We start from the raw sequence: 23,448 nt of genomic DNA, 5'->3' as shown, positions 1-23,448 counted from the left end.
CTTTCAAATACTTTGTATGTATGTTTATATGTGTATGTAAAATATTTTTTACAGTAATGTTGCCATTTTTGTTATAGAAACATTTAGTAAAGATGAACTGATGCTAGTTTTTTTTCATGCAGAAACGTTATTTACAAAGTTTGCAGAATCTGTCTCTAAAAACAAATACTGACTTTATGGTTTAAAGTCTTTGGATAAAAACTGAAGTACAACTGAAGTACTTAAGTAAAGAAAATTGGTGTAACGTTTAGGTTATAAATCAACACTTTACATTAGAAATATATGTATGGTCCTTTTTAATAAAAACACTTTTCTAAATCAACACATACTATACCCAAAAAATACAATTCAAAAAAAAGAATTACAATATGTACATCCTGGAAATTTGTGGTTATATGATTATTGGATTTGATTATTCTTTCTTTGTTTGCAAGACTTTCGGAAAAGCGCAGAGACCACAAACCTTTTGTGTCTTCAGGACAGTCTTTTATTTTGAAGCCCTGGTTTGATGCCTGAGCGGAAGCAGTCGGCGTGTTCCGTTAGTATTCACGTTGATGGGTCACTCTCGCGGTAACGTCAGTATCGTTAGTATGCAGCTAGCCTGTTAGCTAACTCCATCGTTTCCAGGTTTCGTGTCGACCTGAAAACATCAGACCAAGCGAGACACAGAAGCACCGCGCGTCTGAACCCAATTTTTTTTAACCTCGAAGCTGCTTTCGGAACCGGAACGATGCCGCACAGCTTCATGCCTGGAGACCTGGTCTTTGCTAAAATGAAGGGATACCCCCACTGGCCAGCTAGGGTAAGCAGGCAAACGTTGAAAGAAACCGGAGGGGCGGAGGAGGGGGTGGGTTGCTCTGAAGGTTTTCTGGTTATTAAGCATCATCATCCTATGGATGCTTTATTCAATGGTTGGCTAGCGACGTGGTGGGCTAGCCGGGTTTTAGCGGTACATTTGCTTGAGATGCTGCTGCTGGCCTCATTTGAATGCATGAACAGAGAGAGGCTCGCGCTTGGCATTCCTCAAAAATAACCCAAATAACCATAAACACGTCCGTGTACGGGTAATGCATTGGCGTCTTCTATGGGTGTATTGTGCGCATTTGCACTAAAATCGTTTAGAAAATGCAACCCAATGAATATGGCATTATTAATGTCTGTAGCACTTTTTTTTTTAGAGGATTGTTTGTTGCCTAAAGTTTTCTTTAGATCCAGAACATGTGTATATTGTGTCAGACTTTAAAGACAGCAAACATATAAACAACCAGGAAATAATCGGTCTTTCATTTACATTTTAGTATTTTTAAGGCTGCACGAAAAATTGTGATATTAGTGATCAGTATTGCAATGACCATATAACTGGGATGCATGAACAAATACACCAAAACAAGCAAAACATCAATTCCACTTAACTGCAACAGCTTAATTTAAATAAAGAGTCAACCCTCGTGTACATAGGAGGCGAACATCGGACATAAAAGGACGCCATCCCATTGGTCAACAACGTTAGGGCGTCCATCCGATCAGTCAAGAAGTGCATAAATTGATTTATTTGATTTGTTAAATATTTCAAGCTGCCATAAGATTGTTTTAGCACATTTAAGGTAGCCATTCATTCGCAATTTTACCCTATCTTTTGCGATATGCATATTGCACAGCTTGATATCGCGATAACGATAAATTTGCAATTTATTTTTCTGGCGTAATTATTTTTCATCTCCTAAATGTGCTTTAGTTGGACCACAGTCTAGGCTTTCTGTCATATTTCATGTGTTTTGACCTCTTGAGGGGAAAATCTTGTTTACAGATTGAGGATGTTGCTGATGGAGCAGTGAAGCCCCCGCCCAATAAAATCCCAATTTTCTTTTTTGGGACGCATGAAACGTAAGTGCAGCAGTCCTCAGGCGACTGTAATCTTGATTTTATTAGATTGTTTGTCGATTTATTTGTTGCTGTTGCTGGTATTCAGACATTCTTTTATAGATCCGATCATCTATTGATCTATTTTCAAAGCGTTTCCAGTGGTCTTTTAATTATTATGATGATGTTTTTAGCCAAAAAAAAAAAAAAAAAAAACACATTTGCTTTCTTCAACATATTTTCTGCAAAACGACAGGAGGTCATTAGAAATTCACCTCTGAGTTGTGTTGCTGAGAGCTCTCTGTTTACACGCTCTCCCGAACCTAACACAAACGCCATTTTTATCGAGAAGCTTTGACGTGTTTTACTAAATAGCACCAGTCTTTATAATCTTAAGCACAGAGTAAATCTTCCTACAACGTAGGAAGATCCTGCAGCTAAGTGAAGACGATCTCTGCTGTTGACCTTATTAACGTCACGCTCTTCTTTACAGCGCATTCCTTGCAGCAAAAGATCTTTTTCCTTATGAAAAGTACAGAGAACGCTATGGAAAGCCCAACAAAAGGAAGGGATTCAATGAGGGTTTATGGGAGATCCAGAACAATCCTCACGCCTCTTACAGCGCTCCGCCTGTGGTAAGTCTGTTTCTTGGTCTTGTTTGGTTTGTGATGCGTTTTTTTGGTGTGTTTATTATAAGGCAGCTGGTGATTAATTGCGTAAAGGGAGGTGAGATTGAGGGCAACGTTATCTGATCTGTGATTGACGTGTGATTGGAGAGGATTACTTTCATACTGATTCTATATTTGGTTCCATCACGCGAGTGTGTCAGGTCCTTTTTTTTTGTTGCTGTTTCTGTAGTTTTCATAGATTTTTTTTGTTTCATTTTTCCCTTTGCTGGGTTCAAAGCAGGCATGTCCAAAGTCCGGCCCAAGGGCCAAATGTGGCCCGCATTTAAATTTCTGCAGGCTCCTGTCTTAAAATCAATTATTTTTGATGATTAAATATGAAATTCACAGTAATTTTAGTTTAAAAAAAGGATATATTTCTGAAGAAATGAGAAATATCTCATTTTAATAAAACATTCAAGTAAATAGACATATGTATTTTGTTTATTTTTATTTTTTTATTCAGGGTTCAAAAAATGCGGCCCCTCACACATTTTTACCTCCCCAAATCCTGGTTTAATGCATTTCAAAGCGACGTGTCGCATCTCTTTGTCCCTTTAAAATTCTGCTCAGTTTTTCTCAATTTAGACCTGAATTGGGGCTAACCGAGACTTATTTAGACCAATCCGGACTCGTGTAGCATCTTTTCTTTACTGTTTATGACCCATTATAAGGAACAGCGCAAACAGGATGCTGTCAGTCCACCTTTAGGACGAAATAATCTTCCTCTTTGTAATCAAATTCAGCCGCCAAGCTCGTCTGACAGTGAAGGCAGCAACCCCGGAGAACGAACGGACGAGGATGGTGAGGAGGAAGAGGAGGAGGAGGACAACGCCAAGGTGCCTCAGAGAGCCGCCTCTGCTTCTGAAGAAGATTCCGATTCTGGTAGTGAAGACGGAGGAAGAGGAGGAGTGAAGCGGAAACCGCAGGCTCCAAAGGTGAGCGGTTTCACAGAGACGTTTGATTGCGTGTCACATGCAAAAACGGAGAAGCAAATGTATTTGGTTGGAGCTTTTTGCAGAAGAAGAGACGCTCCTGATGCGACTGCAGCGCCCATGTTCAGCTATTTCACTGCATATTGACCGCTTAGCTGCAACAGGAAGCAGCAAAACTCTCTTCTGATCAGAAGATTTACAGAATTCCAACTTGAACGTTTGGTTTTTCAGCGGCCTCCTCCTCCAAAAAAGGCTCGCGGCTCCTCCAGTGACCGAGGTGAAGAGAGCGGATCTCCTTCCGAATCCGATCCTACTCCTTCAGAGTCCGACTCTGGGAAAAACAGCGACCAGGTTCCCACAGAAACATACGAACCATTGCAACAAAAACGCAATGTTTTACAGCAAACAGCCTGAAAATGATCCATGTTTGAACTTCACAGGACTTCACTCCAGAGAAGAAATCTGGAGGACGAGCTGGAAAGAAAGTTGGAGGCAGGGGGAAGAAAAAGGTGAAGCTCGAAAACTAAATCACTTTCAGCATTTTTATGTACAGTATAGACCAAAAGTATGTATGGGTCCATACATCTTATTCAATTGAATGAGAGGGTATGTCCAAACTTTTGGTCTATACTGTAATAACACAAACATTTTTTCTTTTTCTTTTGCCCTCTTTTGTATGGAACGGTGCAGAAAACCTCATCAAACTCAGATTCAGACTCGGGATCCGGATCGGAAAAGAAGGCGATGGACAGCGACTCGGAGGATGAGAAGCCCCGGCCGGCTTTGTCTGGCTCAGAATCCCAGTCTGGATCAAAGTCTGACTCGGATTCTGACCCACCTCCTCGGAAGGGCCCCCAGCCCCGCAAGAAAGGTGCAGCTTCATTTTTGTTCTGTTTTTTTTTAAAGAATCGCTTCTTTTTCTCATTTACTTTGATCCCTTTCCCCACAGAAAAACCGGCACCAAAGCCTCGTGCGCGGAAGCCCAAACCCGCCCCGGCCAAACAAACGGCTTCATCGTCCTCCGACAGCGACAGGTCCGGCTAACCCTCTGCTTTACCTTCATAAACAGTCCCAAGTCTTTGGAGCCTTTCTTTATATTCATGTGGTGAGGACATTTGTTCGCAGCGACAGTGAACCCGACCGCATCAGCGAATGGAAGAAACGCGACGAGGAGCGCAGACGAGAGCTGGAGGAGCGGCGAAAACGAGAGGAGGCTGAGGAGCTCCGTCGGTTACGCGAGAGGGAGAAGGAGGAAGACGAGAAAAAGAAAAAGGACAAGGACAGGGGCAAAAAAGAGAGCGACAGCGATGGCAGCAGCAGCTCAGATGAAGGGATAGATGATCACCCACTGAAGAAGTCCAAGAAACCTCCTCCTCCTCCGATCCCTGCTCCTTCAGACTCCGATTCTCCCGTGGAGGTAAGTCTCAAAGTCCAGTTTATATTAAATAACAACACTGCAGATTATTTATAAAACTGTTTTTTTTCCCCTTCAGAAAGCAAAGAAGCCTCCCAAGAAGATGGAAAACCAGAAGAAGGCAAAAGTAAAGAAAGAGAAAGACAGGAAAGAAAGAAAGGAGAAGGAGCTGAAAGAGAAGAAAGCCAGGCGGTTAGAGGAGAAGTCCAGATCAAGGTGAGGATACAAAAGGAGCCGACAGCGGACCTTCATCTAATATTAAAGGACACGGATCAGAGTTTCCCGTCTTTTAGGTCAAAAGCGGAAAATTCCAAACGCAGACCAGAGCGGCAGCGCGAGAAGAAAGCAGAGAAGAAGAAGGGTTAGTGCGGTTTCACCTCAGCTGATCGCTAATCTCCATGAATCGTTCCTACTAGAGTTTTGTAATGAAACTCGGTACTTCTTTGCTTTTTATCCAGAGCAATCCCCAGAGGAAAAGTTACAGAAACTCCACACAGACATCAAGTTTGCACTGAAAGTGGATAACCCTGTAAGTCCCTGTAGATAGACTTTACCCCCCTGTTCTTCTTGTTTTTTTACTGGAATTCGATTTTCCAAACCCACTTTGTTCTTTCTAGGATATTGAACGATGTCTACAAGCCCTGGAGGAGCTGGAAGCCGTCCCTGTGACCAGCCACATCCTTCAGAAAAACGCTGAGGTCATCGCCACGCTAAAAAAGGTACATTTCTGCGTCATATCCTACGAAATCACTTTAAAGACTTGTAGTTAGGGAAGTGGGCGGGGCTTTTGACTGAATTAAGGACTGTTTTCTTAGCATTAAAAGTGTTTTAAGAAAAGCCCTTTTTCTTTTTTTAGTGCACTTTAACCCTATATAATCATATTTTATCTGATACACACATTTATAAAACTCTCTTTAGTGTGAGCTAAACTTTCATTAAAGTCCCACTCTGATCATCCTATGATCTATTTTTAAAGCGTTCCCAGTGGTCTTTTAATTATGATTATGTCAATTTTAACCAAAATCCCAAAACTGTATTGCAGGGTCTTTTCTAGGATATACAGTCAGGACCATAAATATTTGGACAGAGACACATTCATTCTAATTTAGTTTCTGTACATTACCACTGTGAATTGTAAATAAAACAACTCAGATGCCATTGAAGTGCAGACTTTCAGCTTTTATTCCATGGGTTGAACAAAAAGATTGCATAAAAATGTGCAAAACTAAAGCATTCTTTAAACACAGTCCCTTCATTTCATGGGCTCAGAAGCAGGGGTGAAAGTAGAATTTTTCTTTTGCCGGTACTATGACAAATTATTTCCAAATATATATTTTTTAAAGCAGTTAAAGGAAATAAATGCACTTGATATCAAATTTTATACATAAATAACGTGTGTAGACAAGGTGTTTTTGTGAAAACAATCTTTAATTGAACATTGTGAATTTTTCAGAACATGAAAAATGTGAACATCCGAATTGATCAGAACTTGAGTCATCCTTAATTAGCTGAACTAAGTCATAATGTCCCAAAGAGGCTGGTAATATTCCTCATCAGTTTTATGGGATCTGCGGGCCATGCCACTTGTTGTGTGCGCTGGTCTTCTGCCTTTTCCTAGCCAGGTTTTGACGTATGGCATTGGATCCCACTTCATGCAGGGAGGTCCAAATGAGCTGATGAACAGGAGGTTTGAGACATTTTTTGTCGTCATGGTGTCTCTGAGGTCAGTCATTATGTTATTCATGGTACTAAACCCTCTTTCACAATCTGCATTACTGGCTGAGAGTGTGTCCACTGCCAGAAGTAATTTTTTTAATGGAGGAGGAATGCTTCTCCCTCCACTAGCCTTGAACTCAAGATGGGCCTCTTGCTCATTGATGTTGAGACGTTCACACAAAGTTCTGACTTCCTCTTCTCCAAATCGAGGATTGTCTTGATCCTAGTTTTCTGGGTGAAGGACTGCCATCTGATTGATAAGGCTGTTGTAAGCCTCCTTGCGGTCAGCTGTCACGCTACTTTGTGCTTTGTTTGCTGTTGTTGTAAACAGTCTTTCCTTCATGCTCTCCACCACTGCAGTTATGAAGAGAGCAGAGTCAATGGTGGGAGACCTGCCCACCTTTAACTGATGTTCATTAAATTCCATCTTCTGCTCGGCCTGCTCTGCTTCAACAGTGTGTTTTCCTGGGTAGGTTTTCAGGCTCTCAATGCGCTTCAGCCAGGGTCCTGAAGACCCTGGCAGTTGTCTCAAAGGCAAAATCTTGACTCTTGGTATTCATGTTTACAAGAGTGTCTTTTTTCGCTGTCTCTTGAATTTTCACAACTTCTTTGTGAGCTGCTGAGTTTTTGTGCTCATGTATTTTTTTTCTCAATGACAACAGCTGAACATCTCTTGTGTGTCCAGATGGGCATATCTTTCCTGCTACCCAGTTAGGTGCAATATTTACCCCCCGAGATGAGGCAACACCGAGATCTTTTACAGTGTGGCATTTTTGGCAGCCAAGCATTCCGTTTTTGGCAAATATCCATTCATTTTTCTCTTTAAACTGTTCATACTGTTCTTTTGTCCAGATTGAAGGATACTCTGGCAATACAAAAGGGTCACCTGAGCTTGATGGCCCTGGTGTCTCAGTGGGTTCTTCAATGCAATTTGCATTTCGACTTTTCACTTTTTCATCCTCTCCTTCAGAAGTGTTTGTCTGCACATCTTCATCCTCACTTTGGAATTTCCTCTTAAATATCTGATTTATTTTTCTCTGCATGCTCTTCTTTTTTTGCTTTTTCTTTTAAATGACGTGCTGCGTTATTTTTCCATATCAAGATTTCCTTTGTCTATCGTGAACTAAATTTATATTGAATTTAAACTGACCAATCACATTAGTGACGTGAAGTTTGATTCATTTATTGTTTTTCGCGTCCCGTTGCTCCTCCGTGTGGCATAAACATTAATGCTCAGTTGGCTGATCGAATTGAATGTCCCCCAACAAAAAATCAAACGTACCACGTTTCCACGCATGCGCATTAGGCTTGTTTACGGAAGCGAGAGCGAAAGCTACGAGGCAGACCGGGAAAGAGATCCAGAGCATTTTATCGGTCGATACCCCAAATAAAAAAATGCTTCTGTCATGTGTTATGAAGTGAAAACAGGAACACAGCGGATCTCCTCCCAACTAGAACGGCCTCGAAATCTTTTAACGGAACGCCGCTCCGGACCGTTCCGGCTTACTTTCACCTCTGCTCAGAAGTAATTGGACCATTGACTTCCATACTATTGCATGGGCAGGTGTGGACAATTCCCTTGTTATGTCATTATGAGTGAAGCAGATAAAAGGCCTGGAGTTGATTTGAGGACTCATGCAAGAAAGTCCCAAAAATTGAGCCCACTGTCCCTCTTTGATCAAACAATGCAGCTCTTTGTAAAACGAAGATTTTTATTAAAGTTAATTTCTGCCCGTAAATTTTTTTCTTAAGGGAAATGTTATCGGTTTGCTTTTTCTCAGTGTCACTAATGTGTTATTTTCCCAGATTCGGCGCTATAAAGCCAGTACAGCAGTCATGGAGAAAGCCACTGAAGTTTATAATAAGTTAAAGCTACGTTTTGTGGGTAAATCGGAGGTTCCTGTTAAAACTAAGATGGAGGCGAAGGATGACACTGCTGACGATGAGGAAGCACAAAATACTGGTAAATACATCATCTTATCTTGTTTTTTATGCTGTGCTTACATCATTTTGGGCATATATTGAGTTTGAAATGATCCCTTCCAGTTAATGGAGAATCAAAAGAGAAGAAAAATGATGCAGAGGTGGAGGAGAAACCCGAACCCCCTGCAGAGGAGGACAACCAGGACGCATCTTCCAGTCCGAACAGGTGAGGTGATGCGTTGCGTTGCTTCTGTTCCCCTGTTGTGTGTTTGAACAGCCTCTAAGGTAGAACTGTAACGAGTATCTGAAGACTCCAACTTTCATGATCTTTTCCCCAAAATAAGTACGAACATTTGCGACGTTCTTGATCGCTGATTTGCGATATTTATAAATCTAATGGAGTTAAGTAAAAGTACACTTCAGGCAATCTAATTATTGCAACTGTCTCCAGAAGTAAACGACTTCAAAATAAAGTGTCTGTGAAGATTTTCATTTTCGAAGTAAGACCCTTAACGCTACTGCCTTCTTCATAACCCATGAGAGACAATGAAACTCATGTCATGCCGGCACAGACGTCGCCTGGCCAGGTGCTGGGGGACCAGAACACCCTGATGGAACTAGAACAAGAAGGAAATGGACTAGATGCGAGAACAAGGTTCTGTTGAAATGCTACTACTTAACCCCTACTCAGAGGGGTTACATGCAGAGAATGTGTAATGAATGGATGGTTTGAAACCCACAATCAAGGCTATCTGCCAAACAACTGGTAGCCCAGTGCTTGAACATCCACAAACGACACATCCTATCACAACTTGAGATTGAAGTGGTACAATACAATTGCAATACCACGGGAGAGCCAGAACAGCAGGTCAGAGTGGACGCTATACCACACTCCCAGCCTGAGATTGGGTACACAGCCCCAACAACCACAGATATGCTGAGCAAGGCTGCAACTGACCTGAAAGACAAGATCATGTCTAGAATGACCACTAGGCAGGGCAGGGATGCCTACCAGTATTTTAGCTTAGTGTGTTTAATTCTGTTTAGTTATTAACCTATTGAATTATATGACTTCATGTTCTCCATGATTTCATGTCTATTAAAAAGCCCATTGAGACGACTATTGTTGTGATTATTGGGATATAAATAAAATTGAATTGAATTGGGATTCGTGCATTGCTCAGGTTTGTAGGACATCCTACTTCATTTCCCCGTCTTTGTTAAGAAAATGCACCGCGAACGTCACGTAGGACTCTGGCCCTGGAGGTCCAGCCGTCACACATGAGCCCCACTCTTGCTGCCGTTTCCATCTCAACCATAGCTCTGGTCTGGGCGTACAGTGCAGGAATCATTTTTTCAGTATTACTGAGAGGGAATGTCAAAGCGTGGCTCTAATGCATTCAATAAAATCCGAAACCCCTCGTTCTCCACGTCGCTGCGGGACGGAGCCACATTTAGGAATCCTGTTTGTTGTTGCCTCTGCTCTCGCAGAAGATGGTGGTAGCTTCGCCTGGAAAAAGGTATCCACGCCGGGCTGTGGGTGGGTGATGCAGCTTCAATGCTGCCGGCACGTCTTTTAACTTGCTGCTCTCGCTATTCTCCTTGTTTTTCCCCTCTGCAATTTTTGTTTGAATGTGTATTCTTCTTTGTCCGCGACAGCCAATCTCGCAATGAGCGCCCCCTATCGACCCTCCGAAGAATCGTCTTACCAATGGATGATTAATATACCGTTTTACAGGGTCTTCAAACGTAAATGAAAGGTCGATACTTGATGAAGACGCATCCAGAATCAATCGCGGGACTAAATATCGCGATATATCACCATATCGATATTTTGGTACACCCCTAATTGCAACCAAGATAAATAGGACCTTGGATCAATTCATGAGTAACACACAGACGGGCATTGGTAGAGACTCCAGAGGAGCCAAACACCAACTCCTGGTTGACAGAACAGTCGCTCAAGACTGCAGGTCACAACACACCAACCTGTGCACAGCCTGGATTGATTACAAAAAATCCTGAGTCAATGCCACACACGTGGATCACTGAATGTTTGGAGCTGTATAACATCAACAGGACTCTAAGAGCCTTCATAGGAAACTCAATGGAGCTGTGGAAAACCACCCTTGAAGCCAATGGGAAGCCACTTGCACAAGTGTCCATCAAATGTGGGATATACCAAGGTGATGCTCTGTCCCCACTGCTATTCTGCATAGGTCTGAACCCCCTCAGCCAAATAAACACCAAGACTGGCTATCAATTACATCCTCTACATCAGCGGTCCCCAACCCTTTTAATGCATAACATTAATAATAACACATAACATAACGCATGACATTGTACATAGGAAAGGTGTCATCCTCCTCTCCCCTTCCCACACTCATGGTGCAAAAAAGAAGTACTGTCTATTAAATGTAGCTTTCTTTTCTTTTTTTGGAAGTCAAAGGCTCCTCTTCTGTCTCCTGGCTGGGCGTTTTCCCCTTGGCAAAGAAACTTTCCAAAGACGTTTGTTTTTACTCAGTTTGCTAGCTCCTGGGTTTTATTTTAGCGGTACTTATCACGTGATGGAGAAGAGCGCCTTGGCTGCGTCAAGAGTGACAAAGACGGATGAAACAGAGAATCTGGCCATTTTTCAAAATAAAAAAATTTTTCAGATTCCGAAACAAATAAAACGGAAGTCATGTAAGTTATTTATTCTTTCTGTGCGGCCCAGTACCAAATGACCCATGGACTGGTACCGGTCCCCGGCCCGGGGGTTGGGGACCGCTGCTCTACATGAATGAAATCAAGCTTTATGCTAAGAGCGAGCATGGACTTTAACTCCCTGATCAACACCACCAGGATCTACAGTACTGACAGTACTGAGTGGGACAGGCTGGTGCTCAGAGAGCAGGTTTTTAGAGGAATACGGATCAAAATACCACTTTGGGGTTTCAGTTTGTGAGGAATGGACATTATAATGCACTAAAAACATCAAAAAAGTTAAATTTAGCATAACCTAGACCCTTTAAATGATCCAAAACATGTTTGTTTTATGTATTGCAGAAGTTAACCCGACCGTTTAAAGTAATAAATGGCATTTCTTTCTTTCTGAAACTTTATTTTTTTCCCTGGTCTCCTGTTCTAAATGAAAGTAGAAATGATGGTGATTAAATGAACATATTTTATGTTTTATACATCCAGTAAAAAGACATATAGAAACCATTAATATGTATTTAGAGTGAACCGTAAGAATCGTGTTTTGATGTGTGAATCGTTTATCTGGATTTGTGAATGGAATCGCAGGCTTAGTGGCGATCTGCTGTCCTGCTCTAAGGTGTGTTTTTTTATTTTTTGCAGGCACAGCCCGGACAGCCCAGCTGAGCAACAGACAGGCCCCTATGAAGAGGCTGCCGCAGAGCAGCCTGCTGTAGAAAGCTAAAGGACTCTGTGCCCCCCCTCCCACGTGCAGTGGACCAAGTGCTAAATGATGGTGGCCTCCTCTTGACGTCGGACTCCCAGCCCCAAAACACTTCAGAACACACCATTCGTTACATCAGCGTAGACGTTTTTGGCATTTTGTGGTACAGCGAAACCAAAAAGCTTCTAAACTCGTGGCGTTTCTTCTGTTGTTTCTCAACGGCTTCTGTACAGCATGCTAGAAACCCCCTTTTTTATGTCATGAAGTGTACTTCTTCTGCACAACACTGTCTCAGATCCTCACCTGCAGCTTCCGATCCCGGCTTCTTTCTGTAAATGATGAACGTTACTTTGATATTTCACGCCACGCGTACATTAAATTATCGTGTTTTTAAGCTCTCCAGGAGTCTAACCAAGGTGGTATGAGATGAAACCTGAGTTCAAACTGAAAAAGGAGTCAGACTGTCGTGTTCTTCAGCTGCTTTAGGATTTTCTTACATCACTTTGCTTGATTTTATAAAGCCTGCCAAACATCACTAAGGCCTCCTGTCTGTCTGGATGGAAACGTAAGATTGATGAAGTCATATTTGTGAGTTTGATTTTTTTTTTAAGGTAAATATATTTTTTAAATTATCTAGTCTAGATCCTGGTAACACAACATGATGTATAACGAGAAGCTTCCACCGTTTTCCATCTGTGATCCACCTGCTCTTCTGCAAGATTCCAGTTCTGTCCAAGGCGAGCATCCATGTGGAGCCAAACACCAGAAACGTTCCTCTGTGCTGTTCGCTTTCAGTAGCCTGCATACGACCCGAGAGGCAGAACGGACTGAAAACGGCCCGTTTGAGCTCATCCGGACATCGTTCTGTCCTGTGAATAAAACACGTCTTTTTAGTGCTATGTAAAGTGGTAAAGTATTTCTATCACTTAGCTGAGACTTGAATAAAGATCCCATCCTGACCTGGTTTACTTTCATCTTCTAAACGGAAAAACGTTCCGACAGAAACGACCCGAACGACCCTTTTTTACATTTAACAACTGGATTCCTTACAAAACCTCAGCTAGCCTTCAGAGCTGCGTGTCCTCAGTCACGGCAGCCGGTTCTGGGTGTGAAACGGACCTTTACCTCAATTCAGGAATAGGTTCTACGGGATCCTGTTCTGTCTGACAGAATCTGATCCGTCCGCGGACAGGAAGAGCTTCAGGGAAATAAGATATACTAAATGAAAGAAACTTGAACTGAATTCAGGATGTTTTTTTTAATTTGAATGTAAATCCTTAACCAAAATAAGGTTTGCCTGGAAACCTGTCACAAAGATACTACACATAGGTCTACTTGTCTGATTAAAGGCAGAGAGAGTGTAATGATTCATTGATTTGGTCAAATCGATTTCTATTCCAGCTATTCATTCGGATTGATCTGAGGAAAGGTGTTAATCAAATCGCCTACACCATAAAAAATCAATTCTAAATGAAAGAAATCAAATCAAATGAATCGGACGAAATAAATATCGATATTGGGAAAAACCCTATGGATTGAGGCATGGTAGTTTTATTTTACTGTAACGTAAAAACAAATAAATTTCATCACAGCGGACAACCAACTCTTTGGATTCTTTGGATTTAAAAAAACAACAACAGTTGGCTTAACTTCAGTGAATGGATTTGAAATTCATTCTTGTTTACTTGTTTGTTTGGACACATTGATTTTACACTTGATGATCTAGAAAACCTAACCTGCAGTGTTCAGTTCCAGCTATTTCTGAGTCACACTGGTTAAAGCTTTGGATAAAGATCCTGGATACATTTTAGTGAATCGGATCGATCAAAATTACCCGATATAGACTATGAATCATACAGAATACAAATAATATGAATCGAATTGTTGTTAAATTGACTCGATACACCCCTAAATGTTAAGCATTTTACATTTTTTTATTAGATTTATTTTTACTCGAATTTTAAAATGAGTTGAAAATATTAATAAAAAGGAAAACATCGGTTTTCCTAATGTGGAAAGAAAGAGTTTACATTTTTATTCTAGTTCAAGTTTTCTGTAAACTTCAATCAGACTTGTTAGTATAACTTTGGGGTATTTTTGATTATTTTTTGTGCGTGGTCACTCAGATCACTTCACACTGTTAACCAGTCTCAAAAGTTTAATTTCGATTCATTTTAACAACGACTCAGTTTGTATCATAATTTGTGGTCGACGATCCGATTCATTTTGAACGATCCGATTCCCTGACCCAAAATCGATTCGGGACATCTTTAGCCGATAGTTCCTCCAGTGTGACTCAGAGAAATACCGGGTATTGAACAGAACATCCAAAGGGAACATTCTTAGAACATTCTAGCACACAGTATGGTCACATGTATGGTTTTATGTTTAAAGTTAAAAAACAATGTGTGCCTGCCAAAATACTGAGTTTGTTTGAAATTAAAGTTAATAATTAGGATTTTTGGGGTAAAGATATGTTTAAAAACAAAGTGGTCAGAACTAATGCACTAAGGAATAGTATTTTTGTTCAGGGGGTCAACATGTGGAATTAAGTATCTGAAGAATGCAAACTCCATACTTCAGTTTAAGAAAATGTTTAATTTAAAATATAGCAAAAATACCTTCTGGACTGAGACTCTGGTGGTTGTGATGTCATTTTGAGAAGTGTTTGTTTCTTCCTGTTTTCTTATTTAAGGTTCTAACAATTTGTATGTAGATGTGATGTTTGTAATCAGGGTTGAGGAAATAAGCCTTGGCTTCACACGACACCTTTTTCGATTAAATTTGTTCAATGTTTATGTTTTTTTCAATGTTTATGTTGACATTGTTCAGTGTTAATGCTTATGTTGATGTTTTTAAGTTTGTGTTTAACATAACCGAAATAAATGTCTCTAAAAAACTAAAAAGAACATGTTTTTGCGAAATTCAAAGTGTTTCCATACATTGAACTGGAATTTCTACTTTCATCACGTGTGTGTTGTCCACTGGGATTGGTCATTTCTATATTCAGACACATCCATCTGATTGGAATGTAGAAATATAAACCATTTACACCCCTAATCTATTTGTTTGATTATAACACGGCATTTAAAGCTTTATTTTTTACACTTTAAAATCAAATCAAACTGAGTTATGGCTATTAAAAAGAGCAGGAAAGTAGAATCAAAGATTATATTCGAATGTATTTTTCTAAGAAATTAAATTTAACTTTTCTTTTTCTTTTAATTGCGGGGTATAAGTTGTTTGTGTGTGATCAGGTCACTTCATACAGATTTATCTTTGCGTTATTTTAATTCTATATTTTCTGTAACATTTAAATGCGTGGAATTAAAACACGAGCACGTTTAAGAAAGAAAAAAAACCTCGATATGAAGAGTAAAAGTATTAAATTCTTTTTTTGGGGGGGGGGGGGGGGTTTGCACACGTGCGGTTCGAGGGAACAGTGGACCTTTAATTCCTCTCATCCCCTCATGAGTCGCTTCTCCCTCCAGTCAGCTGACTCCGGTCGCCATTTTGTCAGCCATTTCCTCCACTGATCCATTGCCAGCGTCTCCGCTCCGCTCGGGACGCCCGTCTGGCCTCAGCAGCTTCACCCGGCCGGTGCTCTCTAAACGGCACGGGACCCCGCTCACACGGTACCCGGGTGGACGAGAAGCGGCCCAGCGGGTCGGTCGGCCTCCCACTACACCTCTGCAGCACCTGGCCCCGCGGGACACACGTCCGAGTCCGTCATGGCTCTGAAGATTGTCAAAGGGAGCATCGATCGGATGTTCGATAAGAACCTCCAGGATTTAGTACGTGGCATTCGGAACCACAAGGATGACGAGGTATAAAGGAGCTCACGCTGTGGCGAAACGTCACCGTTTACGTCGTTTCGGAGCCGGTTCGGGCTGACATCACCGTTATGTTCGGACTAGCTAACAAACGGTAACGGCTGCGGCTGGAAGTTAGCTGGTTCGGTCCAGCCGCCAGCGGGCAGCTCTGCCGCCGGACTCGGTCACTGCTAGCGGTTCGTTACGGCGGTGAACCGAACTCCAGCCGGTTAAACTCACTGAAACAGTTCGGTGTCAGCGGATCAAGCTGGGTCGGAACCTAAGCTAGCCGATAGACAGAGGAAGGACATCGTGTCGAATCACAGAGTTAAGCAGGAAGCCGTAGATGTCAGGAAAAATATTTCCCTCCAAAATATTGTCAAATATGCTTTAAATAAAGTTTTTTTAACCTTTATTTTCTTTCTGCACGTACACAAACCAAACTAAAGTTACAAATCAAGAATGAAAAATTGCATTACGAAGAAAAACTGTCATATGTTTAACATTCGTATGATCTTTGAATGTAATATACATTATATATGACTTTAATAAATATTTGTATAAATATTTCAGGACCATAGAAAGGTGTTAAAAGTTTTTAAAAATCAAATTTCAAAGTAAAAGACGTTAAATTTATGATAATGAGGTCACCAAACAAAAACATTTTTTTAATTAAAACGACTGAAAAAATTACATCCATTTTTTAAAGATTGTAAATAAATCCAGCTAGTAAAAATTGTTTATTTGCATTAATTCTATGCCATATCTGCTCATAAGCGTGTATTCACACACAGTTCAGAGTTATGTACAAAAACGATTACAATTATTGATTAAAACTGTATGTTTAACGTGTGTCATACGTGTCCCATACCCTCCGGGTCGTTCATGTTCATGTTTACCGTGAGTCTGTGACACCTTTGATGTGAGCCGGGCCGTGTTTCGGTTCAGCCTCACAGCGGTTCCACTTTGGGAGAAAACCACTGATCCAGATGGAGAGCTGGCAGGGAGCTTTGGGATGAAAGCCCTGCTCTTCATACCTGCCGCAGGGAGTGAGCCAGGTGTGAAATGTTGAGGGAATGTGTGTAATGCTCAGGATAACGACGGGAGTGGAGTTTTCCAGCTCTTTTTGTGTTGTTGTTGAAAGATTAGTATTTTAGGAGGTATGTTTGGGACTGAAGAGCACTTTGCCGTTTAAAGCCATCTGTGCCTGAGTTCTTGATTGGGTGTATGGTTCTGCGCTGTGCGTCGGGGGTAACCTAAGCTGCTTAGATGAGCCGATGGTTGCCTGGTCAACAGTGGACAGTTTACTGAAATATTAATGCTGTTTTTGCCACATTTCCTCGAACTCTCTGTCTGTTTTTCACGTTTGGGTCTCATTTCTTGCGCCTCTGTTGGACCAGGAGGCGTGTTGAAGTGTTGGTACACGTGCAGCACAATCCAAAGGAAAGTTTTAGTCCAGCTGTTGAAGGATGCTAAGTCATTAAATTAGCTGTGTGCTGCACACGCTCCACCCTCCAGTGGAGGCTTGATTCACTTCTCCGCAGGTCTGGTGAATAAAACGTGAAGCCTCTCCTGCCTCCTTTAAGCCGGCCAGAAGGGTCCCGGCACCCCCACCCCACCCGTCCTGTCAATGAGATGTCTCATGACTCCACACACATGACCTGCTTGCTCTCCAGCTCTGCTTGGATAGATGCGACTGCGTTTTCTTGGCGAGGTTCTTGGCTATGGTGGACTGATCGTATCCCCAGCCGTTGATAAGTGTCTTGTGTTTGATAAACGCCGTGCTCATGAGGTCATGCGTTTATCGTGTACCTCTAGGCGTCCTGCACATGCTAACATGGTTTTTATGCACAGAAGCTTTCAGCTCACGCACCTATGTCCCTTTGTTTTCCTTGCCGCCTTTCAGATTGATTTGACAACAGTGGATCTGGATTTCTGCATGTTTGTGCAACCAATATTTGCCATTAGAACCGTGGGAGTGCTGGTTGATGGAAGGAAGGAAGGACTGAAAATGTTCGGCCTGTTTTCTCTGCTGCAGCAGCTCAGGATTGGACTCTGCCTTAATTTGATCTCGTCTGTGGTTTTGTCCTCTCCTCTTTCTGCCTGCAGGCCAAGTACATCTCTACGTGCATCGATGAGATCAAACAGGAGCTCAAGCAAGACAACATCGCCGTCAAAGCCAACGCTGTGTGCAAGCTCACCTATGTAAGGCCCCTCACAGTTTTTCTGTCAGACTTGATCAGTTTCTCACAATCTAGATATTTTTAGCCATTTGAAGAAGAAGCTTTATTACAGACTCAAGGTCGCTTTGCCACAATATACACAGAACATATAAAAGACTTAACGATAAAAATAAAACACTCAAACAAGTATAAGAACGATGACATGAAAAGTACAAGAACAGTAAGTATCATGAACTTAATAAAAAGACTAAAACTGCTGACTTAAAAAAAACATAACATTTTAATTTGGTGAAATGATACGCATTTATAAGCAAATATAAACATTTAAGGTTAATGTCAAATTTGATTAGGTGAAATTGATCAAACTAGTTCTTCTGTTTAGTGGAGCGTCTGTGGCTTTAAGGGCTGTAACTGAGTAATACCTGTATGTAACAAATACTTCATCTAACAGTTTGCATTCTGCACAAAGACTGTTTTAACTATAGCCTCAACGCAACAGGAGGTCCTCCCTGTTCTAGTGTTGCTCATAAATTTGAACTTTTTAGCTCATATTTACTCTATATTGGTTCTTGTTGACACAAGGTACATCCTAGATCCCCTTGTCTGCCATGACGGCGTATGAACTGCAGCTCATCGCTCTGCTGCGAGCCGCCGCCCTGACTCAACTCTGCTCAGTCATGATGGAAAAGCTCGATTCCCCGTGAAAGCCTGTGTCTGTGCCGACCCCTGTTCACCTCCGTCCAACCTGTGTTTGCTCAACAGCTTCAGATGCTGGGTTACGATGTCAGCTGGGCTGCTTTCAACATAGTGGAAGTGATGAGTTCTTCAAAATTCACATATAAGGTACACCTTTATGATATATAATGAATGGATGGATGTTATAGTTGGGGTTAGTTCCTCTGCAGGCTGTTGCAGAACCACTGCGATGGAAAATTGTGTTTTCAACATGTTTTTGTGGTATTTTCCTGCTGATGGATTGCAAATTTAAAGAAAATATAGCTTAAAATGGCATTTTTGGGTATTTTTTTATTCAAATCATTTTGAATTAGACGCAGATGACAAATGCCGTTTGAAAAAGATCATATTTGGGACATAAAAAATATGATGGGTGGGGCCACAAGCTCCCTGCTCCGCTCTATTCTGATGATCCGCCTGCAGACAAATAGATCCATGAACGTCTTAGTTTCACTCGTCAGATCTGGAATCTGGATCTAAACTGTACGGCTGGATGGCTCCGATATTGCTCGCCATTTTTCTGTAAGCTAGTGGGAGAGAATCAACAAAGAGCTGAATTTGGAATGAACTTCTGTCGCTCTGGAAAAACTATTATCTAGAAACGACACAGGTGTTTTGACTTCGGCTAAAAACGGCATCATCATTAAAAGACCACTGGGAACGCTTTGAAACCAGATCAAAAGATGACCGGAGGGGGTCTTTGAGGACTTTTTGGATCTTTTTTAATTCCTCTTGCATCTCTTTGACAGAGAATTGGGTATTTAGCCGCCTCGCAGTGTTTCCATGAAAGCACCGACGTCATCATGCTGACGACAAACCAGATCAGAAAGGTGAAGGACTCTCCGACTCCGTCCTTTTGTGTGTTTTTGTTGCTCTCGTTGAACCTTTTGTGGCTTTCCTTTCAGGATCTCAGCAGTCCCAACCAGTATGACACAGGTGTGGCCCTCACAGGCCTCTCTTGTTTTGTAACTCCTGACCTGGCTCGAGACCTGGCCAATGACATTATGACACTGGTGAGTCACGCAGAAAATGTCAAGAGGTTTCCTTGCAGGGGTCGTTGTTCTGATGCTTTGTTGCAACAGTTCTCCCTGCAGAGGGCTGCTTTTCTCCTGCAAAAATGCTGCTGTTGAATAGTCTGCTTTTGTTGAACCGTCTTTCCGATGTTTGCTTTTCTTCTTGGATCATAGATGTCCCACACTAAACCATATATCAGGAAGAAGGCCGTGCTGATCATGTATAAGGTCTTCTTGAAGTATCCAGAGTCTCTGCGTCCTGCTTTTCCCAGACTCAAGGAGAAGCTGGAGGATCCAGACCCAGGTAACAAACCAGCTTCTCTCTTTGCTTTAGATTCATTAAATGAAAAGGCTTTTCTTTTCTCATCGTACTTTAACGGCTGAACACTGCTGTCTGTTTGTTTGTTTTGTTTGTTTCTCCATATTTGAATTAACCAGCAAAGACAACATCAATTAAATATTATCTACAAAGATTCAATCGCTCAGGATTTTTTTCATAGTTTCATGCTATGAACCAAAACTGCTCCTAACTATTGATAGTAAAATATATGAATTTGGTAATCCAAATCAGGACGGGATTCCTTCAGATTTGTTCTGAGAGTAGATGTGAGGCAGATCTGATGGAGAAAAGGTGGCTGCCTGACACATCCACCTGTGCCTAAACGGCCCATATCATGAAAAATCAACCTTTTTGAGCTTTTAAGTGTATAAAACTGTTAATTCCTCACAATAAACAACCTCAAACCTCCCCAAAAACCTGCTGCCTGAGCACCAGCCCCTGCCAATCCACGGACACGAGTTGGTTCTCATGAACTGATGTAGACCAGTGAGGAACCACCCCTTCCAGAAAGAGTCTGCACGGCCAGCCACGCCCCCAGGCTAACAGACACGCCCACTTTCTCAGTGGCGCTAGCGGAGATCGACGAAACGCTTTGCTCAGACACGTTGCTGAGACTGACTCTAGGATGACATCATGAAATGGGCGGCACCCACAAGGAGAGCAAGGCGGAGCCTCAGAGATTGAGTCGTCTTACGTCCGTGTAGCAAAATGAGCTACAAAAATGACTCGTATTTAATAAAAAAGTTCTCAAGTGTGCCAAAGTAAATGATCATATATATGGATATGATTTACTCTGAAAGGCTTAAGAAAAGCAGGATAGGGGCTCACCAAACACATTTGAGGTTGGTTGAAAGGAAAGAAGAATCACTTTCTTTACCAAACGGCCCAAAAAAATGATTTTCTTCATCTTTTGCTTTTTGTTGAGCCTTTTTCCTGAAGGGATCAGCACCGCTGCCTCCATCTAATCCCCCCCAAACACATTAAAATTAGTGCAAGGCATAAAGATTTTCATTTTGGGTGGTAATAATTTATCTTCTAAATATAAACCTGAAACCTTTCCTTGAAATAAAAGTGCGATTGGTCTATTTCAAGGTGCTTGACATCGACTTGAAACTGAACTGTTCTCACTTCTGTAGTCGATGCTTTGCTGGGGGGGGGGGGGGGGGTCATGAATTATTTAGTCTGTGAGAAGAGACTGTGCAGTATTAGTATGATTACAAACATTCATTTGCTCTGTTTTCTTGTCAATTTCCTATTATTTTCTATTAGGGGTCCAGTCAGCTGCTGTTAATGTCATCTGTGAGCTGGCCCGTAGAAATCCCAAGAACTACCTTTCACTGGCCCCTCTTTTCTTCAAACTCATGACGTCTTCTACTAATAACTGGGTTCTCATTAAGATCATCAAGCTGGTAAGTTTTCCTCATGGGGAAATCTGCCTTTATAAGCTGAAAACTGGTCAAAAGTTTTCTGTTAGCTGCCGTTAGCTTCACAAAGAACTCTGGGTTATCAGAAATTAAGCATTTAGACACACAGGCAGGGAAAGTCTGCAGGAATTTGCATCCTTTTTTAGTTCAACAGAACGTTTATGTTGTCCAAAGACTTAGAGATTTCAAGTAATATCAGCCTAAAGTTTTCTTTAAAGTCCCACTCTGATCATATGTTGATCTTCTGTGAAAGTGTTTCCTTTTAGGCAAAATAGAAAACTTGTGTCGTTTTCTAGGACATAGTGACATAGTTCCTGCAGAGCGGCTGAAGTTCTTTTAGAAAGTCACCCGACTTGTGGGTGGGAATGTTGGCGAGGAGCAATTTTCGTCTGATTCACAACAATTTGAATATAGAAATACTCTCTATGAATATATAAATGCAGTTTTAAGATTAATTTTCTTTATTCAGTGGGGCCAAAAGTATTTATTCAGCCACCAATTGTGCAAGTTCTCCCACTTAAAAAAGATGAGAGAGGCCTGTAAGTTTTATCATAGGTAGACCTCAACTATGAGAGACTAAATCAGGGGGAAAATCACATTGTCTGATTTTTATTTATTTTATTTTTTTTTAAAGAATTTGTTTGAATATTATCGTTGAAAAATTAATTTGGTCAATAAAAAAAGTTCAACTCACTACTTTGTTATAACCCTTTGTTGACAATAACAGCAGTCAAGCGATTTGGACGTCTTCACAAACGGTGGCTGGTATTTTGGTCCATTCCTCCATGCAGATCTCCTCTACAGCAGTGATGTTTTGCGGCTGTTGCTGGGCAACACGGACTTTTAACTCCAGTGGGGTTGAGATCTGGAGACTGGCTAGGCCACTCCAGGACCTTGAAATGCTTCTTATGAAGCCACTCCTTGGTTACCCGGGCAACGTGTGTTTGGGATTGTTGTCATGCTGAAAGACTTAGCCATGGTTCATCTTCAATACTGATGGAAGGAGGTTTTCACTCAAAATCTGACCATACATGGCTTCATTCATTCTTCCCTTTACACGGATCAGTCGTCCTTGTCTCTTTGCTGAAAAACAGCCCAAAGCATGATGTTTCCACCCCCATGCTTTATAGTAGGTATGGTGTTCTTTGGATGCAACTCAGCATTCTTTCTCCTCCAAACAGTAGAGTTCTTACCAATAAGTTCTATTGTGGTTTCATCTGACCATAGGACATTCTCCCAATCCTCTTCTGGATCATCCAAATGCTCTCTAGCAGACTGTAGACGGTTCTGCACATGTACCAGGGGTTGACATAGCCCAGAAATTTGCACTGGCCCACAGGGCCAGTAGTTTTTGAAAGTTACTGGCCCGACACCGCGCACAGCGAGACCCGCCGCTCCGCAGGTGCTTGCAACTTTAGGGGGGTCTGGGGGCATGCCCCCCCGGAAAATTTTAATATGGTGCAATTTGGTGCATTCTGGTGACATCTAGCACTTATTTATACACTTTTCAATGACTAAAAATAGAGCATATCAAACTTAAATCTGCTCTAGTCTGTTTCAGATGTTTTGAAGAGAGCACTGCAGTGTAGTAGTTAACACTAGTTAAGAAGTTTTCATGCTGCTTCTAATCACTGCTATTTCACATTTGTTCCTAATCAATAGTTAAGAAGTTTTATTGACTTTTTTGCCCTGACTGCCTTAAGGTTCTGCTTTTTGTTACTGTTGCAAAGTTACATTTACTTTTTAGTTACTTTAGTTACCTAATTAAATTAAATAATTGAAAAATTAAATACAATTAAATTACTGAGATCATTCAGCTAACTAGAAATACTTACAGTGTTGTAAAGAAAAACAAAATTAAGTAGTTTGACCTTATACTCCATTTGAGTCTGAGATTCAGGTATTTTTAGTTGCCTTTGATTCTTTGACATTCAGCTTCAAGCTTAGTGCATACAGTTTCATCTTCAATGCATTCATTAAATATCTTGCTGTCCATAGCACTAATTCCACCCGTCACTCCATCTA

General features: G+C 41.4%; 2 protein-coding genes and 1 long non-coding RNA gene across 6 annotated transcripts in view; 2 read left to right on the top strand and 1 right to left on the bottom strand.

Annotated features, from left to right (window-relative positions):
* Positions 1-516: 516 nt before the first annotated feature.
* hdgfl2 (HDGF like 2) lies at positions 517-12,875 on the top strand. Its single transcript, XM_011474529.4, has 16 exons — positions 517-802; positions 1,808-1,884; positions 2,354-2,495; positions 3,272-3,463; positions 3,692-3,811; positions 3,901-3,969; positions 4,151-4,331; positions 4,410-4,494; positions 4,586-4,877; positions 4,954-5,090; positions 5,168-5,235; positions 5,333-5,403; positions 5,492-5,593; positions 8,397-8,553; positions 8,637-8,739; positions 11,856-12,875. Exons 1-16 carry the CDS (start codon positions 731-733, stop codon positions 11,935-11,937), a joined length of 1,950 nt encoding a protein of 649 aa, XP_011472831.1. The 5' UTR covers positions 517-730; the 3' UTR covers positions 11,938-12,875.
* LOC110014995 (uncharacterized) lies at positions 10,936-15,478 on the bottom strand. Its single transcript, XR_002290050.2, has 2 exons — positions 15,341-15,478; positions 10,936-12,785 (listed from the first exon to the last, which is right to left on the bottom strand). It is a non-coding gene; the product is annotated as an uncharacterized LOC110014995 (long non-coding RNA).
* Positions 15,479-15,603: 125 nt separating this feature from the next.
* ap3d1 (adaptor related protein complex 3 subunit delta 1) overlaps positions 15,604-23,448 on the top strand; it is a 32,481-nt gene continuing 24,636 nt past the window's right edge. For all 4 annotated transcript variants that reach the window (XM_020702731.3, XM_011474527.4, XM_078946337.1 and 1 more), the window contains exons 1-7: positions 15,604-15,743; positions 17,838-17,933; positions 18,674-18,754; positions 19,396-19,476; positions 19,552-19,659; positions 19,834-19,963; positions 21,269-21,408. In XM_020702731.3, the coding sequence (XP_020558390.1) occupies positions 15,648-15,743; positions 17,838-17,933; positions 18,674-18,754; positions 19,396-19,476; positions 19,552-19,659; positions 19,834-19,963; positions 21,269-21,408 (732 nt within the window). In that variant the 5' untranslated portion in view covers positions 15,604-15,647. The remainder of the gene's footprint in view (positions 15,744-17,837; positions 17,934-18,673; positions 18,755-19,395; positions 19,477-19,551; positions 19,660-19,833; positions 19,964-21,268; positions 21,409-23,448) is intronic.

The sequence above is a fragment of the Oryzias latipes genome, chromosome 4, assembly GCF_053564925.1.
Source record: "Oryzias latipes strain Hd-rR chromosome 4, Olatipes_Hd-rR_3.1".
Taxonomy (NCBI): domain Eukaryota; kingdom Metazoa; phylum Chordata; class Actinopteri; order Beloniformes; family Adrianichthyidae; genus Oryzias; species Oryzias latipes.
This window is presented reverse-complemented; position numbering and strand designations above follow the sequence as displayed.